This window comes from Oncorhynchus tshawytscha, linkage group LG22, assembly GCF_018296145.1.
Source record: "Oncorhynchus tshawytscha isolate Ot180627B linkage group LG22, Otsh_v2.0, whole genome shotgun sequence".
Lineage (NCBI taxonomy): Eukaryota > Metazoa > Chordata > Actinopteri > Salmoniformes > Salmonidae > Oncorhynchus > Oncorhynchus tshawytscha.
The window spans coordinates 10,539,452-10,559,201 of NC_056450.1; the positions used below are offsets into that span (position 1 = coordinate 10,539,452).

Consider the following 19,750-nt stretch of genomic DNA (forward strand, 5'->3'; position numbering starts at 1 on the left):
AAGTTTGGGCACACCTATTCATTCCAGGGTTTTTCTTTAGTTTGACTATTTTCTACATTGTAGAATAATAGTGAAGACATCAAAACAATGAAATAACACATATGGAATCATGTAGTAACCAAAAAAGTATTAAACAAATCAAAATTGAGATTCTTCAAAGTAGCCACCCTTTGCCTTGATGACAGCTTTTCACACTCTTGGGATTCTCTCAACCTACTCAAAATGAGTGGGTGTGTCCAAACTTTTGACTGATACTGTGAGTATTCAGACCCTTTGCTATGAGCCTTGAAATTGAGCTCAGGTGCATCCTGTTTCCATTGACCATTCTTGAGATGTTTCCACAACTTGATTGGAGTCCACCTGTGGTAAATTTAATTGATTGGACATGATTTGGAAAGGCACACACCTGTCCATATACGTTCTCACAGTTGATAGTGCATGTCAGAGCAAAAAGCAAGCCATGAGTTCGAAGGAATTGTCCGTAGAGCTCCGAGACAGGATTGTGTCGAGGCATAGATCTGGGGAAGGGTACCAAAAAATGTCTGCTGCATTGAAGGTCCCCAAGAACACAGTGGCTTCCATAATTTTTAAATGGAAGAAGTTTGGAACCACCAAGACTCTTCCTAGAGCTGGTCACCCTGCCAAACTCAGCAATCGGGGGAGAAGGGCCTTTGTCAGGGAGGTGATCAAGAACCCATGATCACTCTGACAGAGCTCCAGAGCTCCCCTGTGGCAATGGGAGAACCTTCCAGAAGGACAACCATCTCTGCAGCACTTCACAAATCAGGCCTTTATGGTAGAGTGGCCAGACCAAAGCCACTCCTCAGTAAAAGGCACATGACAGCCCGCTTGGAGTTTGCCAAGAGGCACCTAAAGGACTCTCAGACCATGAGAAACAAGATTCTCTGGCCTGATGAAACCAAGACTGAACTCTTTGGCCTGAATGCCAAGTGTTACATCTGGAGGAAACCTGGCACCATCCCTACGGTGAAGCATGGTGGTGGTAGCATCATGTTGTGGTGATGTTTTTCAGCGGCAGGGACGGGGAGACTAGTCAGGATCGAGGGAAAGATGAACGGAGCAAAATACAGAGAGATCCTTGATGAAAACTTGCTCCAGAGCGCTCAGGACCTCAGACTGGGGTGACAATTCACCTTCCAACAGGACAACGACCCTAAGCACACAGCCAAGACAACGCAGGCGTGGCTTCGGGACAAGTCTCTGAATGTCCTTGAGTGGCCCAGCTAGAGGCCAGAGTTGAACATCTCTGAAGAGACCTGAAAATAGCGGTGCAGCGACACTCCCCGTCCAACCTGACAGAGCTTGAGAGGATCCGCAGAGAAGAATTGGAGAAACTCACCAAATACAGGTGTGCCAAGCTTGTAGCGTCATACCCAAGAAGACTCGAGGCTGTAATCGCTGCCAAAGGTGCTTCAACAGTGTACTGAGTAAAGGGTCTGAATACTTATGTAAATGTGTTATTTCAGTTTCTTATTTAGAATACATTTGACATTTTTATAAAAACCTGTTTTTGCTTTTTCATTATGGGGTTATTGTGTGTAGATTGATGAGCGGAGAAAATAATTTCATCTATTTTAGAATTAGGCTGTAACATAACAAAATGTGGAAAAAGTCAAGGGGTATGAATACTTTCCGAATGCACTGTATATATATGTACGTGTGTGTGTGTTTGTGATGGGATGGGATGTGTAGACATGATGGACAATATGTGGATAGAATATGTAGTATATCTGAAGAATACGTGGATAGAATACTATATGTACAGCAATAGTTGAATAGGATGGCCTTGACTAGAATACAGTATATACAAATGAAATGGGTAAAACAGTATGTAAACATTATTAAAGTGACCAGTGTTCTATTATTAAAGTGACCAGAGTTCCATGTCTATGTACATAGGCAGCAGCCTCTAAGGTGCAGGGTTGAGTAACCGGGTGGTAGCCGGCTAGTGACCATGACTGAAGTTCAGGGCAGGGTACTGGGCGGATGCCGGATAGTGGTGACAAACCAATGACATTAGTGACCAAACAGCGCTCTAAAAAGCATTACATTTGACCATAAGTTTCTTTGAACAAAAAAAGTTTCGGAAGAGTTGGGTCACACTACTTTGTTATGTGCGTACAGAATTTTGTGAAACAATTAACTCTTTAACATAAAGGCAACAAAAAAAAATCCAGCAATAGTTATTGATCTGGTTTAATATGCAAGAATGAAGTGAGATTTACCAGAGACATATTACATGTGGACGTACAGTGCCAGTCAAAAGTTTGGACACACCAACTCATTCAAGGGGTTTTCTTTATTTTTTACTATTTTCTACATTGTTGAATAAAAAAAGTGTTAAACAAATCAAAATATATTTGATATTTGAGATTCTTCAAAGTAGACACACTTTGCCTTGATGACAGCTTTGCACACTCTTGGCGTTCTCTCATTCAGCTTCATGAGGCACCTGGAATGCATTTCAATTAACAGGTGTGATTGTTAAAAATTTATTTGTGAAATTTCTTTCCTTCTTAATGAGTTTGAGCCAATCAGTTGTGTTGTGACAAGGTAGGGGTGGTATACAGAAGAAGGTATTTGGTAAAAGACCAAGTTCATATCATGGAAAGAACAGCTCAAATAAGCTAATAGAAACAACAGTCCATCATTACTTTAAGACATGAAGGTCAGTCAATACGGAAAATTTCAAGAACTTTGAACGTTTCTTCGAGTGCAGTTGCAAAAACCATCAAGCGCTATGATGAAAATGTATCATGAGGAACGACACAGGAATGGAAGACCCAGAGTTACCTCTGCTGCAGAGGATAAGTTCATTAGAGTGACCAGCCTCCGAAATTGCAGCCAAAATAAATGCTTCACAGAGTTCAAGTAACAGACACATCTCAACATCAACTGTTCAGAGGACACTGCGTGAATCAGGCGTTCATGGTCAAATTGCTGCAAAGAAACTTCTACTAAAGGACACCAATAATAATAAGAGACTTGCTTGGGCCAAGAAACATGAGCAATGGACTTTAGACCGGTGGAAATCTATCCTTTGGTCTGATGAGTCCAAATTTGAGATTTTTGGTTCCAACCGCTGTGTCTTTGTGAGATGCAGAGTTGGTGAACGGATGATCTCTGCATGTGTGGTCCCAACGTGAAGCATGGAGGAGGTGTGATGGTGTTGGGGTTCTTGGCTGGTGACACTGTTGGTGATTTATTTAGAATTCAAGGCACACTTAACCAACATGGCTGCCACAGCATTCTGCAGTGATATGCCATCCCATCTGGTTTGCGCTTAGTGGGACTATCATTTGTTTTTCAAAAGGACAATGACCCAACACACCCAACACTCCAAGCTGTGTAAGGACTATTTGACCAAGAAGGAGAGTGATGGAGTGCTGCATCAGATGACCTGGCCTCCACAATCCACTGACCTCTACCCAATTGAGATGGTTTGGGATGAGTTGGACTGCAGAGTGAAGGAAATGCAGCCAACAAGTACTCAGCATATATGGGAACTGCTTCAAGACTGTTGGAAAAGTATTTCAGGTGAAGCTGGTTGAGAGAATGCCAAGAGTGTGAAACTCTGTCATCAAGGCAAAGGGTGGCGACTTTCAAGAATTTAAAATATAAAATATATTTTGATTTGTTTAACACTTTTTTTAGTTACTACATGATTGCATATGTGTTATTTCATAGTTTTGATTTCTTCACTATTATTCTACAATGTAGAAAATACGTCTGTAGGTCTGAATCCAGACTGTAGGCCGAGTCGTCCTCATGATGCAGTACTTCCAGTTGAACTGCACGTCTCTTCACTTTGAGTATAGATTTGATTAAAACATCTAGCTAAAAGGCAAAATAATCTGTATGCTCTCAGATTGCAATAAGAATTCATATGAAAAGATGCTCTTTGGTGCCCTGATGAAGGAGTTGGCTAAGAGGGCTTTGGCCTACAATTTGAGCTTCCAATTCTTTGGTCAAAGACATTTAGTTATATGACGGTTTTAAATGGCAGGAAACAACAAGAGGTGATTTCAAGCAAGTAAAGCACAATGATTTGGCTGAGATTCAACATTCATTTTATGTCTCTCATGATATAATTGTTGATCCATTACTGACAGCAACGTGGAAAGAGAAAGAGGGAAAGAGAGATAGAGCGAGAGAAAGAGAGAGAGAGAGATGTGGAAAAGAGTGAGAGATCCAATTTATGTTTGAGAGAAAAACAACCATGATTCTCCAATAGAGAAGGAGTCTAGTTAAACATCAACCAGACTTCCACCCCACCCCTCCTGGGAGCCTGGGAGGAAGCTCCTCCTGTCAGTCTGACCCAGGCTTCTCATGGCCTCCTCCTCCAGAGCTCTGGAGGAGAGACTGTCCCCATAGCATAGGGGTATCTCTTTTTACTTTTAGGAGGAGGAGCCTGGCCAAATAATCGGGGGGAGTGAGGAGGGAAGGCACTTAGCTTCATGGACAAGTCTTTTTGATCAACTGTCAGGTAGCTGAGAGGGAATTTGTTTGTCCAAAGCACTGGTAGACATGGACATGGCAGACTATAGTGACGCCCTGGACCCAGCCTACACCACATTGGAATTTGAAAACATGCAAGTGCTCTCCATGGGCACAGGTGAGTCAGAGTCATATGTTGCCTGGTGGAACTTTGAGACTTTTGGCTACTAAACATTTGAACAGAGGGTTTAAGTTGATGTCATCAAAAGTAACTGTCATTTGTCCAATCTTGTATTGGATGCAAAAGGATGAGAATGTGCTTTTCTGATATGATCACCTTTTGTTGCAATAGTAAAACATTCAGGGGTTTTGCACAATACACCTAATGCATCTGGATGATTTGGTGGTGAAACAACTGTTTGGTAGAGAATGACCTTATCCTGTTGTAACTTGTAGACTGTATATTTGAGCTAAAATATAGTTACAACGAATAGATATTCATTATATGATTTATGTTCCCACGCATTTCATTTTGAGTATAGATTTGATTAAAACATCTAGCTAAAAGGCAAAATAATCTGTATGCTTTCAGATTGCAATAAAAATTCATATGAAAAGATGCTCTTTGGTGCCCTGATGAAGGAGTTGCATCTGGATGATTTATCCTGTTGTAACTTGTAGACTGTATATTTGACCTAAAATATAGTTACAACGAATAGATATTCATTATATGATTTATGTTCCCACGCATTTCAAGGTCCACACAATAAGAAAAAGCATTTCTCAGAGTTCTTTGACAGCATGATAGCTTTTTTGAAAGTGAAACATTGGCCTTTCTAGTCTCCCATGACATTCGGCTGTGAACTTGATTCTGAAATGAAACAATTTCGTCTGAGGAAGAAAAGGCAATGGCACTTGAAAGACAATCGAATTGCATGGCCAATATCATCTTTGTTATTCCTTACTCATTGTACTGGCTTATACACATAAATATTCAGATTTTTAATGATACGTAAACAGCATACAGTACATGGTATTTAGTTTATTTCAACAATAAATGTTTTTACTAGTATAATTACAGCTTTACTACACAGGTATAACTGTGAGTAACTCAATGTAAAGTGTTGGCAGAAACCTTCCATACTGTATGATTGATTGAACCAGTCATCTCATTGATGACTTTGAGGGAGGGTGAGACTGCCTGTCTCCACTGATTGCCTTTTCAGAGGTAATCAAGCCTGGATCAGTTACTGTTTACCTTGACTGGGATTTCAGCTATTACTCAGATAGATAGTAAATACTACTGTAATAGACCGTAGCTTGATGATAGTCGTATTAGCCCATTTGATCAACAAGCAATGACACTGGCCGTAATGCAATCACTTGATGCTGGTTGTTCTCACCTTTTAAATTAAACTAATCAAAGTATCTGTTTGCTTTGAAAATATGTTAAGTTAATGACTGAATATAATATTCTGTCATTATATTGACCAATTACTGAGAGAGAGCTAAGAGTCGAAACATGACTTTTTCACGTTTTAGGGCAAACATTCTGCTAAAAGTAACAAATATTTCAGCATCACATAACATTTCCTTTCTAACTCTTTTCCAACTAGTCACTTCACACCATCCATCCCTATACTCACAGGCTAACTTCCAAAAAGTTCCAAGCTGTGAATGATTTCATTCAGTCATCAAAAATGTCTAGTAACTACTTATCCCACTGCACACATACATATCCTCTTCCCTAAGTCAAACATTGATGACCCAAAGACCTCCTGACCCGAAGAGGAAGATTGGATTGATATAGCCCTTTTCCACAGCTCAAAATGCTTTACATAGTCTAGCACCCACAATATCGCTCTGTCTGTTGTTTCAGACTCCTCACCGGCTGAGAGTGCCAACATGAACACAGCCAACCACCTCGGTGTGGTCGCCCTGTGTGCCATATGTGGGGACAGGGCCACGGGAAAGCACTACGGGGCCTCCAGCTGTGACGGCTGCAAAGGTTTTTTCCGCCGGAGTGTTCGCAAAAACCACATGTACTCATGCAGGTGAGGATCAGGCTTATAGTACATTATACGCAAGGGCAAACAACAGAACCACCGTATTCCGGTCCATTTGGCAAGAATAATGACAATGTTGCAATTGCTGATTTATGCCTCTAGAGCCCGAGATAACAACGAAAGAATGACTAAAAAAGACGGTTGCAATAATGACGCTGGCATATTTAACAACAGCGCTCTCTCTACTGCAACACAATTCATCTAAAGCGTTCTTTCTATCTTCCTTCTCCAGGTTCAACAGACAGTGCATTGTGGACAAAGACAAAAGGAATCAATGCAGATACTGTCGATTGAAGAAATGCTTTCGAGCTGGCATGAAAAAAGAAGGTATACAATTCATTCAACTTCATTCAAATGGTAATTTACAAGAGTGAAAGAGTGAAAAAATGATTGAGATGATTGAGGCCTATGTGGTCATATTGTGGTAGTACATATTATGCTCAGTCTCTACTTTTTGTACAAGAACGTGATGAAACTAGCAGTTATTATTTCAAAATCTCTGGTAAAGGATATCCTAGAACTAGAACGTCCCATTTTTATCAGCCAGTCCCTATCGTAGCATTGTAGAGCCAAGCAGAGCCATTGGGACTGAGGTATGAGGTATGTTGCAAGAGCCAGGAGACCAGCACTTTGTTAATGTTGACTCCATGATGCACTAAAGTCTATGACCAGCTTATGCTGAGCAAACAGTTCTGTGGGGGAATTATAGCCACACATACTGATAAACACATCAACCTTGGGAGACTTTTGTCTCCCTCGAAAGTCAATGCTAATATGAGTCAATGATAATATGCTAATGAGTGTCAGATAATATTGTATGCACCGTTTATTATGAAAAGAATGGCATATTTGAGTTGTATGACTTTGAAGGTTTGTCAAGTTGAGTCAGAATGACAGTATGGGGAGTGCTTTGACTGAACAGTTTCTGGTGAATAATAGACAATCAAGGATCTATTCTCTCCTGATAGCTACGGTTTGTTTGTTTCTCAGCTGTACAGAATGAAAGAGACAGAATCAGCACCAGAAGATCTAGCTATGAAGACAGCAGTTTACCATCTATCAATGCACTCATCCAGGCAGATGTACTCTCAAGACAGGTAAGGCCCATGGATATGGCTATTTCAATCGAAATCATTGTAAGTATTTTAAAGTCATTTTAAATTGCCCCAGAATGGGTCAAAAAAAAATTGTATTGAAAGGAATGGAATTGAATTTATTTTGGTTAAATAAGTGGTGTTGATAACTTGTCTATGAATAGGTGCACACATGTATTTATTATTGTGTGTGTGTGTGTGTGTGTGTGTGTGTGTGTGTGTGTGTGTGTGTGTGTGTGTGTGTGTGTGTGTGTGTGTGTGTGTGTGTGTGTGTGTGTGTGTGTGTGTGTGTGTGTAGATATCCTCACCTGGGCCCATACTGAATGGTGACATCAGGACGAAAAAGATAGCGACCATCACAGATGTGTGTGAATCAATGAAACAGCAGCTGCTGGTGCTGGTAGAATGGGCCAAGTACATCCCTGCCTTCTGTGATCTGCCTCTGGATGACCAGGTAAGACATTGCACTAGACTTTACAGTGTCTAGTGGACTGGACTAAACTAGGTTGGACTAAACCATACTACTCTTATTCTGGGGTATTGCATTTTATGGGCCATTTTGTCTTGGACTAAAAAGCCTGCAATATAGGGCAGGAAACCAGTCTGATAGATAATTCAAGTATTTTATTAAACTTATATTTAACCAGGCAAGTCAATTAAGCACAACAGTTATATTTACAATGGAGGCTTAGCAAGAAGCAAAAGGCCTCCTGTGGGGACGGGGGCTGGGATTTAAAAAAAAATGATGTTGGAGTATTATTGTCATTCCTAAAAAGAACAACTTAAAGCTATGTGTCCAGGGAATATACATCTCTCCAATCAGCATCTTGAGGAGGGAGTGCTGCTGCTGTTTTTAAAGACCTCCGAATCCAAAGAAGGGGTTAATGTATTTGTATCACCAGTTAGAATATGATGAGCTGGTTTGAAAGTTCTATCCGTGCTCAGAACCATTCCAGAATCATTAACACTGTGATGACCAGGGCTTGGTAACTGATTTGCTGAAATTGAATTAGTGAGGGATCCAACAGGTGTATCTTCACACACTTACTTGACTCTGGTCAGCTCTTCAGTGACCTAAAAGGTGGTGGGAAAGATTCCTTGTTTAATGGTTAGGTATAATTGGCATAAGAGGTATAATATTTCCAGGGTTGGGTAGGTTACTTTCTAAATGTAATCCTTTACATGTACTAGTTATGTGTCCAAAATTGTAATCAGCAACGTCATCTGATTACTTTTAGTTACTTTTGTTTACTTTCCCCTTAAGAGGCATTAGAAGAAGACAAAAAGGATCCATCAAACTGTGAAAATATTCTTCCTAAACATAATTACAGGGCTCTTCTGTAAAAGAGACCTTGTTCTCAGCATGACTCCCTGCTGGTAAAGGTTCAATAAAAAATCTCAAATAAATCAAATGCATTTGGTGTGTCTTCATAGTGGACTCGCTCAGGTGGAACAAACGAAAACTTTTTTCAATGCTGAATTCAATGTAATTGAGAAAACATAATGTATTTTTTTCCACAAACATCATTTCTGAATTTAAAAGTAATCCAAAAAGAAATCATCTAGTTTTTAAAAAGTATTTGTCATCTGATTAGAATATTTTTGCTGGTAACAACTGATTACAGTAAGCTATTTTGTAATCAGATGACATGTAATAAGTTACTCCCCAACCCTGAATATTTCCCATGTCTTATCAAATACATGGTTTCATAGAAAAGACAGTTAACATGGAGACTAGCATGTATGCTGGTAAGAGGTGTTTTGCTGCAAGACAGTTTCAAGGTTAAAGCTAATAATGAAATGACTTTACTTTGTTTCAGGTGGCATTGCTACGAGCTCATGCTGGAGAGCATCTTCTGCTTGGAGTTGCAAAGAGGTCTATGTTGTACAAGGACCTCCTGCTATTAGGTAAAGTCAAGATAACATCTTAGCTACAGTACATCACATATGTCATATAACAGACTAGTTATAATTGTCAGAATAGTTTATGATAGCAATAATATGATACTTGTTTGGGGGGGGGGTCATCAAACACAGAGTGATCCTACCCTACAAGACAGTTATTTTTTTCTGTTCTTTATAGGAAATGACCACATTATTCCCCGGAACTGCCCCGAGTTGGAAGTGATCCGGGTAGCAGTTAGGATTCTGGACGAGCTAGTGCTGTCCTTCCAGGAGCACCAGATAGACGACAATGAATACGCTTGTTTGAAAGCCATTGTTTTCTTCGATCCAGGTACTACATGAAACACAACATCACTTTTAAAATAAACAGACTATCCTTCGAGGGCAGTAACTTTTGTGTTTAAAAATAAAAATGATTTTACCCGTGAGTAATAAAACTATTGACTAGAAATGGTTGTTCTACGAGCAATATGACCAGGCAGTGAGTGACCAAGCTATTGACCAAACACCTACTCTCTCCTGCTCCAGATGCCAAAGGTCTGAGTGACCCCAGTAAGATCAAGCGGATGCGTTACCAGATTCAGGTCAGTCTAGAGGACTACATCAACGACCGGCAGTATGACTCCCGGGGGCGCTTTGGAGAACTGCTCCTGCTGCTGCCCACACTACAGAGCATCACCTGGCAGATGATCGAACAGATACAGTTTGTCAAGCTATTTGGGATGGTCAAGATTGACAACCTGCTCCAAGAGATGCTCTTAGGAGGTTAGCCTTCTTGATATTGTTACTGAGAAACAACAATTCTAAATCTATGGCCAAAAGTAATGCCAAAAGAATTGAGTACAAACAAGTTTCCAAGGAGTTCTATTGTCTAAAGAAGTGTACACTCTTCAATAGGATAACATGCTAGTTAGTTATCATACTGTACTACCAATGGACAGTGTCACAGTGAATGAGGAAACTAACTGTTTGCGTGATTTTTGCATGTTTTGTGGTTTCCCTCAGGTTCTGCTAACGAGACAACTCACACACCTCACTCTCTGCATCCACATCTGGTTCAGGAACACCTCAGCAACAATGTCATTGTGGCCAGCAACATGGCTACTCCCATCCATAACGTCCAAATCTGTGAGTATCAATAACTACATATGCCCGACTTTAAATGTCCAACTCTGAGGGCAGGTTCCCCAAAAACAGATTAAGCCTAGTCCTGGATTCAAAAGCACTGAAAGTTGTGTCTGGGACACTGACCACAAAATGTACCTAAAAATGCCTGTGATTCTCAACCAACGATGGGCTCAGTGGCATCAATCCACTTCCATTTGCAACAGTCAGGTAGTTGGAAGGACAAACAAGCTTGGCAGAATAATCCACTAAATTCTTCAGAGAGACTAATCAGGCTTACTTTGTCAAAGAAAACGTCTGTTATTTTTTTCTTAACATTTTTAATGCCCTCAGAAATTTCACAAAAGTGCTTATTCCTTGTCTGGAAAAAAAAACGTTTTCTTTCCAAGTAATGTCATGCCACAAGGTAAATATGCTGCTTTGCTGTGTACCTAACTGACTATGTAGTTCAGTGTTATTCCTCCACTAACTGATTCTTTCTGGTTTGTTGCAGCCACTCCTGAAACTCCAATTCCCTCTCCTCCCACAGCCTCTAGTTCAGAACACTATAAGATGGCTCAAGGGGTTATAGCCACCGTGCCCAAGCAAACTAGCTCCGTCCCGCAGCCAACCATCACCAAACAAGAAGCCATCTAACACAGAACTGGACCCCACATACCCCGTCCAAAAAAGCATTCACAATTTCATCATCTTCGCTAGTATCTCTATTTCTTTATACATACTCAGTATATAGATGAAAAACAATTCATATGTGAGAAAAACTTATTCTCAACAAATCTCAGGAGTGTACTGTACAGTTGGGATACATTAGTCAACTGACCCCCACCAGAGGTACATAAGCCCAATAATATTATTACATGTACAATGTAGTATCAAGCAGACAAGAGATGAGAAATGACATTGTCATGTTTTTAAATAATGTAATAATGTGACAGACATAGCTATATAATAGGTAGTCAATTGGTTCAGAATTATTATTCTTTTTTACTTTTTCAAGTTCTATTCAACTTGCTGTATGACAGTTTTGTGTTTCATTGAAATATGTCCCTGTCTAATATGGTTTAATATGTCCCTGTCTAATATGGTTTAATATGTCCCTGTCTAATATGGTTTAATATGTCCCTGTCTATATGTTCTAAAACATCGCTATTTAGTTCTGTAGTAACGTGCTTAAATGTTTGAATTAAAACAGCTCAGTCCATTTAATGCTGTATACTTTCTGTGGAGCCACCTCATAAAAGCTTAAGACAATCACAGGTTGAGGAACTCACAATGTTTTCCCATTTGAAATAAATGCATAGCATTGGTGTTTAGATATAACAAAATATTTGCAGTTTTACTGTAAAGACATGTTAGTGTATTTTGTTTGACTATAGAATCCTTTTGTGTCATGGTATTATAACTACTAATTTACAGAATAAACTGTGCCTTTCATTCAATACTGCCTTACACTGGAAAGATGGGCAATATGGTTCACCTTACAATGTGAAGATGAATAAAATGTCAATGTTTATTTTTAAATCACTTTGCACTGCCTCTTATTTAAATTACACAATACAAGTACTTAATGGAACCTTAACTTATATGGTATGAGACCAATAACATCTCAATTAAAAATGTAGAAGGCATAGCCTATCCACTGTTAATAAACCCTGATTTTATGTCAGAAGGAAAAATATAATTTGCTACATTATTTCAGAGGACTCCTCCTGTCACCCTATATCTATCACACATTTGTCTGGCAAAGTCAATATTGTACAACAAGTTAAGTGAATGAGAAAACTAGATGATTTGTTATCTTCATTTTACTGTTCTTAGTTATTACTAAGCTATGGTATTGAAGATAGCCTACAATCCTCAAGATGTGTATTTCTCAAGTATTATTAGCATGGTATTATGATATGGATAAGGGTCAATGACCATAATGATATTCAATGTTTCTTTATCGAGGACGGGTTAACCCTGGCTAAAGAATTAAAGTGACATTTCAAAACCAGCTTGAATTGATTGTCGGCTGTTTTAGTCTCTGACGAATGAAAAGCCGTGGCCTACGTGGCAGTGTATGGTCAGGATAAATAGTACAAGGGGTGTTTCTTCAGGCTGATAACATGTCATAAAGTAATTGCAGATAGCTGTGAAATAAAGCTTCTCATAGATTATTTTTCTACTTGAGTAAGCTAAAGAAAAAGTCAGTAATATCTTCATCGATAGGTTCAAGACAAGGCATTTACATTTTTGTGTTTGTTGGTGCACCCATTTCTTCCAGGCTCTATTGGTTATCTCTGTCACCTTCCCTCCATTTCTCGTTACAGTAATAGGCCAACATCGAGTTTTGTTTAACAAGTGTAGTGAAATAAAATATTTTACCAGTTCATTGCGGTCCAGTGTGTGGAGTAGTGTGGTCTTACAGGCATGTTTAGGAGCGTGTAGCAGCGAGAGTGCAATATAAAAGGCTATTGTCTATTTAGAATTTCTATGACCTGTCAATTGAAGCCAAAATGGGACAACTGTTACAGCAAGCGTTCAATCCAATTTGCTCAGTCTCTAGGCCTATCAACCACCGTTTGTGGTGCAATTGCGCCATCTATCGGATCCAATGACCGCAGAAAACCTGCCCATTATCAGGTGCATATCACGCGCATGGACTTTACTTCACATTATAGAAGGCCTAGGTTAACCATTTTATTCTGAAGATGATTAAATATAAAGTGTGTATCATACATTTATTTTAATTTCCTCTGTATAAATATGCATCCAAATAAAAAAACTAAAGCCAACACAATTCATAATAGCCTATTTAGGGGGTGATGTATAATTTTGATGATGATTTGTTGTTACAATGTACTATAGCAAGTACTGAATGACGCAGCTCATCACATGCTTCAGAGTAACCAAAGAGAGAAAGAATCTCGCGCCACCCGGAACTCGCCGCGGATTGCGCCAGAAAGAAGGTCGTCACAAGTTATTACAGCCACAAAGTTGTAAACCCCGCCCATTTCTACAATTTACCTTCTCAAAATGTGATTTTAAACCTTACCCCAACAGTAACCACACTGATAACGGTATGCCTAACCCTGACCTTAAGTTAAGACCAAAATGCAAATTTTGTTTTAATTAATTTTTACGATACAGCCAATTTTGTCTGTGGCTGTGGTAACTAGTGGAAACCCAGAAATGTTGGTTTGTTGTGGGCAGCTTCTGTTTTGATTTACTAAGCATTCGCCTGGAGAACACTTTTGACTCTGAAAATACAAAAAAAAACTATCGTCATACTGGTTGGTATTCAGAATCCGCAGTGGTTTGCAAGCACAGCTTCTCGAGTGCAGCGCGGTCAAAAGCAGAACGTATGGGAAATACAGGATAGTGTTTACAATACAGTGTTTTCAAGATATTGTCGTGACATTTATGTTGTTTAGGCCACTGCTGTAGGCTAGACTAGAGAATACACACAATTTTGTGGCTACCGTGTATGACTAATTGCTGATAACAACCTTAGAGATGTCCTGTGGTAATTGTGGTATTTCTCATGTGGTTCTACTGTCTTGTAATGCTCTCCAGTCCAGGTTTTCTTGTACCACGACTATTTCTGCTGTGTTGTTTTATCCAGACATGTATTTAGTATTTGTTTATATTTTAGTGGCCAAAATGATGTCTGAAGAAAGTGCACCTATGAGGCACATTGATCTTGGGTCTCCTCCTGCTCTGGAACCACCAGCGGCTGGTTACAGGTTCCCCGGCCCTCCGCCACCCATCTACTCCTGCACTCTGACCCCTGAGCTGGTAGCCAAAGCCCGGGAGGAGCTACAGGAGAAGCCCGAGTGGAGGCTGAGAGACGTGCAGGCCCTGAGGGACATGGTGCTGAAGGAGCAGCCTAACCTCCGGACCAGGCTGGACGATGCCTTCCTCCTGCGCTTCCTACGGGCCAGGTATGTCATGATGTATTACAGTACCTATCCACAATTCTCTGGGTAACTGTCCCTAAGCGTCTCAGAGTAGGAGTTCTGATCTAGGATCAGGCCCCCGGTCCATATAATTATGTAATTATGATTTGAAAGTCAAAACTGATCCTAGATCAGCACTCATACTCTAATACTGTTTATGAATATGGGCCCTGGTTTCTTCTTATTGAAGATGTTCTATCTTGAAGCTAACATAATGGTGTCCTGTCACCTGTCCCATGTCCTTGTCCAACCACCAGGAAGTTTGACTATGACCGTGCCATGCAGCTTCTCCTTAACTACCATACCAGTCGGCGGGCCTGGCCTGAGGTCTTCCAGGACCTGAAACCTTCCACTATCAAACATGTGTTAGACCTGGGCTTCCTCACTGTCCTGCCCCATCCAGACCCTAATGGACGCTACATCCTCTGTCTCAGACCTGGTCAGTGTGTTAGCTCGCACTATCTAATGTATTTCCATGTCCAAGAAGGGCTCTAACTTTTTTTTTTCATCTTTATTTGGTAAAACTTCATATGGACATACTCATCGTAGAAGAATAGAACAATAGAATCTAATTGTATTTAATCCATAGGGGATGGAAATGGATAATTTACAATGCCCTATGGGCTATGTATAATGAAACAATAAGGCACGGGGGGGGGGTGGTATATGGCCAATATACCACAGCTAAGGGCTGTTCTTAGGCACGACGCAAAGCGGAGTGGCTGTATACCACAAACCCCCGAGGTGCCTTATTGCTATTATAAACTGGTTACCAACGTAATTAGTAGTAAAAATAAATGTTTTGTAATACCATTGGTATCCTGTCTGATATACGACGGCTGTCAGCCCATCAGCATCCAGGGCTCGAACCACCCAGTTTATAATACACTATAATGCATGACATAGGAGCTAATAGTTGCTCATAAACATATACAGCAAAAACAAAAATTGGAATCTTGAAAACATGTCTGCCAATAGCCTTGATATAACAGATTAAAATTGTCCTATGCTTGACCTTCTTCGGTGTTACTAAATACAAATTATTTTACAACAGGAAAATGGAAAGCGAATGATTATCCATTTGAGGACAACATCCGGGCAATTTACCTGACTCTGGAGAAGCTGATTCAGCCAGAGGAGACTCAGGTTAATGGGATCGTCATCTTAGCAGACTACACTGGGGTGGGCTTGTCTCAGGCATCCAATCCGGGCCCATTCCTGGCCAAGAAGGTTGTCAGCATCCTTCAGGTAACCTTATTACTGTTCTGATATTTATGTTTTGATATTATCATCCATAACAACATGATCAAAGTACACTCAAATCAGATCTCAAATATTTATCTTATCAAACACCCTTAAGGAAGATACTCTTGGCTTGTGTATTTTGTAAATAATATTAATAGATTTGAATTTCAATGTTACATTTCAGGATAGCTTCCCAATAAGAATCAAGGCTGTTAACATCATAAATGAGCCCCGGATTTTCAAAGGGATCTTTGCAATAATTAAGCCTTTTTTGAAGGAGAAGATGGCAGAGAGGGTGAGTCTTATCTTCCTTTTTTTCTGTACACAGTAGCCTTTTGAATTTTGATCACTGCATTCAGATTTAATTGAATAAAATCACATTTTATTTGTCTTATGTGCCGAATACAACAGGTGTAAACCTTACTGTGAAATGCTTACTTCAAGCCCTTAACCATCATTGCAGTTTTAAGAAAATAGTGTTAAGAAAATATTTACTAAATAAACTAAAGTAAAAAATGTAATACAAATGAAAAAGTAACACAATAAAAGACAATAATGAGGATATATATACAGGGGTTATACCCTGATGAAGACAGCTTGTTACCAGTGATATGATTTGAAGTGAATTCAAATGTATTAAAAGCCATTATGAATTAACTTAATCAAGTGAACAGGAGTACTTGAAGTACTGTATGCTCCTTTTGTGATTCTGTGACACATCAGCCTAACATAATTCCCTTTATTTTTCATACAGTACGTTCTCCATGGGTCAGACCTGCACTCTCTGCACCGCAACATCCCTCGATCCGTCCTGCCAGATGAGTATGGTGGGGTAGCCGGCCACCTCGACATGTCAGCCTGGTCGAAGACATTACTGGACTCTGAGGAGGAGTTTATAGTGGAGTTCTGCCAGCCAGATCCTCTAGAGGGCGTAGTTCTCCCAAACTCCATGCTGTTTGAAGGGCAGCAGCCCGGTGGTGCTGCCCAGGATGATGACACCTTCAGGGGTCTACGCTCTCAGCTCTACTACTGTTACTGATGACCATCACCTCTCTCTCGTTTAACTACTGTGAGGACACTAGCCTGGTCCCAGATGTGTTTGTGCTGTCTTGCCAACGCCTATAGTCATTTATGTGACAATGGCCATAGGAGTTGGTTAAACAGCACAACTGGATCTGGGACTAGGCTATGAGAACACTACTGTTTCTTTTGAAACATTTATCTATGTTTTATCATGGTCCCATGGGGCAAGTTTTCAATGTTATTTAGTAGAAATCACTACAGGAGGAGCTAAATAGTCGTCTGGGCCCATATTCAAAAAGCGTCTCAGAGTAGGAGTGTTGATTATAGGATTGGTTTTTACCTTTGAGATCATAATTAATACAGTTATATGGACATGGGAGACGCTTTACGAGTTCAGGGCCTGCTACATGGCCAAGCATAAGGCAGCTTCAGGTTTTGGCAAAGAGGCTTAATAGGAGCTGCCTCTCGGTTTCAAACCATTTCCAGTGTTACATTTATTTCTTATAGAGGAAGACGGTTAACTGTGCCCATTTAAAATGCCACTCACTTCCGCTTTCTCCTTAATTTCTCAGAATACATGTACTGAGGCTGTTCCTGTTAGACTTCCTCTGCGTGGTCATATTCAAACACCATGTTGTAGCCTTACCGGATCCATACTTTGCCTTAATCTATTTTCGATAATGATTGATGTGCAAGGGATTATGAATGGGATTTAATTTGTAACCATGCAAGGTTGCCACTTTTATCCAAAGCAATTTAGTGCAATGAGTGGATAGCCTACAATTTTAGCATGTGTATGTGATCCCTGCAGGAATTGAAACAAGTGATGAACTTGCCATCGGTGGTGTCACGCTCTTACTAACTGAGCCACTCAAGACCTGTAATGTCTGAGTTACTGAGAGCCCTAGCCTACAGTATCACATGTGCATTTGTTCTTATTAAGACACATTTTACTAGTCCTGATCAGTTAATACAACCTGGCTTCAAGGACGTAACATAGTAAACATAAATCTGTGACACTCAAATTACAGTAGTATGATATGTTACCTTTGGTATGGTTACATAAGACAGAAGGTTACTTAAGCCAAAAACTAAAGTGGGCGTATAACGCAAACGTCTAGCAACCCAAAGGTCATGTGTATCGAACCACATCACAGACAACTTTAGCAACTTTGCAACTACTTAGCATGTTAGCTAGCTAACCTCTAGCCTAGCTAACGTTAGCCACAAAAAATTGGAATTCGTAACATATCATACGTATCGCCAACTTGTAAGACATTGCACGAATTGCAATTTGTAACATATAAGAAATGGATTGTGGACATCCACAAATTAATACATACCATACATATTTTGTAATTGTTTTTATTTAACTAGGCAAGTCAATTAAGAACAAATTCTTATTTTACAATGACGGCCAAACCCTCCCCTAACTCGGACGACGCTGGACTCACGATCACGGCCATTTGTGATTACAGCCCAGGATTGAACCAGGGTCTGTAGTAACACCTCTAGCACTGAGATGCAGTGCCTTAGACCGCTGCACCACTTGGGAGCCAATATATTAAATGGAGGAGACCGATTTGTGTTTACTATGTTACATCTACCCCTGAGTCCAGGTTGGTTATTTCTCGTTCATCTTGATTTGATTTCGCCCACTAGCATTGTAGATAGTGGATAGTTAAAAAATAGTAACTACAATATTACATATTAACGTCAACATAGCTGACATTTATCTACATGAAACGGCCTAGTTAATGCATTGTTCTAGACAAGTTTGAATCCACAGACAGATCATTATTTTCATATTTACAGACAGATACCTGCTTTATGTTTTCTTTGCATTATACCAATAGTGACAACACTTCGGGCTGGTTTCCTGCACACAGATTAAGCCTAGTCCTAGACTAAGGATGTTCAATGGAAATTCTCCATTAGTACAGAACTAGGCCTAATATGTGATTGGAAAACCAGCCCATAATGTTTTGTTTTAATTGCAAACCCAGGGTACAGAAGCCAGTTCTATAGAGGACCCCACCCAGCAACACTGGAGCTATATGTCAGTTTAACTGTGGTAATAATAAAATATTTGGCAAAAACTGACATATAGCTCCAGTGTTGCTGGGTGGGGTCCTCTATAGAACTGGCTTCTGTACCCTGGGTTTGCAATTAAAACAAAACATTATGGGCTGGTTTTCCAATCACATATTAGGCCTAGTTCTGTACTAATGGAGAATTTCCATTGAACATCCTTAGTCTAGGACTAGGCTTAATCTGTGTGCAGGAAACCAGCCCGAAGTGTTGTCACTATTGGTATAATGCAAAGAAATCATTTAGAGATTAGGTTATATTGCCACCAAGAATGTGCAAAGCTGTCATCAAGGCAAAGGGTGGCTACTTTGAAGAATCTCAAATATAAAATATATTTTGTTTTGTTTAACAATTTTTGGTTACTACATGGTTCCATATGTGTTATTTCATTGTTTTGATGTCTTCACTATTATTCTACAATGTAGAAAATAGTACAAATAAAGGAAAACCCTTAAATGAGTAGGTGTGTCCAAACTTTTGACTGGTACTGGATATATATATATATATATATATATATATATATTAGGCCTATTATTCATTATTTTATGAAAGGCCAAAGTGTTTTTTAAATATTTTATTTTGTCATTGTTACATTGCACAATGTTATATTGTAATTAGCTAAAACATGTATTTTTCTAAGCATGTCTGCAATGCAATGCAGATGTCCTCCCTCATATTGCAGAGTAAACATATATCGATCAAAAGATTAATAAACTAATTTCAAATGCAGATGTTATGTATTCTGCAAAACCCTTACATGTCCATTAGGCCTAGAGGATGGTTTGCACATAGAGATCTTAGG

At 39.7% G+C, this 19,750-nt stretch overlaps 2 protein-coding genes across 8 annotated transcripts in view; both read left to right on the forward strand.

Moving 5' to 3' along the window:
- Positions 1 to 12,169, forward strand: part of LOC112221762 (hepatocyte nuclear factor 4-alpha) — a 28,258-nt gene extending 16,089 nt beyond the window's left edge. For 2 of the 4 annotated variants that reach the window (XM_024384061.2, XM_024384062.2), the window contains exons 2-10: positions 6,338 to 6,512; positions 6,757 to 6,881; positions 7,515 to 7,621; positions 7,917 to 8,072; positions 9,439 to 9,526; positions 9,702 to 9,854; positions 10,052 to 10,288; positions 10,529 to 10,651; positions 11,142 to 12,169. In XM_024384061.2, the coding sequence (XP_024239829.1) occupies positions 6,338 to 6,512; positions 6,757 to 6,881; positions 7,515 to 7,621; positions 7,917 to 8,072; positions 9,439 to 9,526; positions 9,702 to 9,854; positions 10,052 to 10,288; positions 10,529 to 10,651; positions 11,142 to 11,284 (1,307 nt within the window). In that variant the 3' untranslated portion in view covers positions 11,285 to 12,169. Of the gene's footprint in view, positions 1 to 4,454; positions 4,637 to 6,337; positions 6,513 to 6,756; positions 6,882 to 7,514; positions 7,622 to 7,916; positions 8,073 to 9,438; positions 9,527 to 9,701; positions 9,855 to 10,051; positions 10,289 to 10,528; positions 10,652 to 11,141 lie in introns of those variants that run through there. The other 2 variants (XM_024384058.2, XM_024384059.2) reach the window with 2 other exon arrangements.
- Positions 12,170 to 13,595: 1,426 nt separating this feature from the next.
- On the forward strand, positions 13,596 to 18,918 carry LOC112221764 (alpha-tocopherol transfer protein-like). Of its 4 annotated transcripts, none has more exons than XM_024384068.2 (6): positions 13,596 to 13,710; positions 14,286 to 14,574; positions 14,847 to 15,028; positions 15,644 to 15,837; positions 16,019 to 16,129; positions 16,589 to 18,918. In XM_024384068.2, the coding sequence occupies exons 2-6, from the start codon at positions 14,294 to 14,296 to the stop codon at positions 16,871 to 16,873; spliced, it is 1,053 nt and encodes a 350-aa protein (XP_024239836.1). In that variant the 5' UTR covers positions 13,596 to 13,710; positions 14,286 to 14,293; the 3' UTR covers positions 16,874 to 18,918. The 4 variants fall into 4 exon arrangements, with proteins under 4 accessions (XP_024239836.1, XP_024239835.1, XP_024239832.1 ...); XM_024384067.2 differs by lacking the exon at positions 13,596 to 13,710 and adding an exon at positions 13,777 to 13,992; XM_024384066.2 differs by lacking the exon at positions 13,596 to 13,710 and adding an exon at positions 13,778 to 13,923.
- Positions 18,919 to 19,750: the final 832 nt, after the last annotated feature.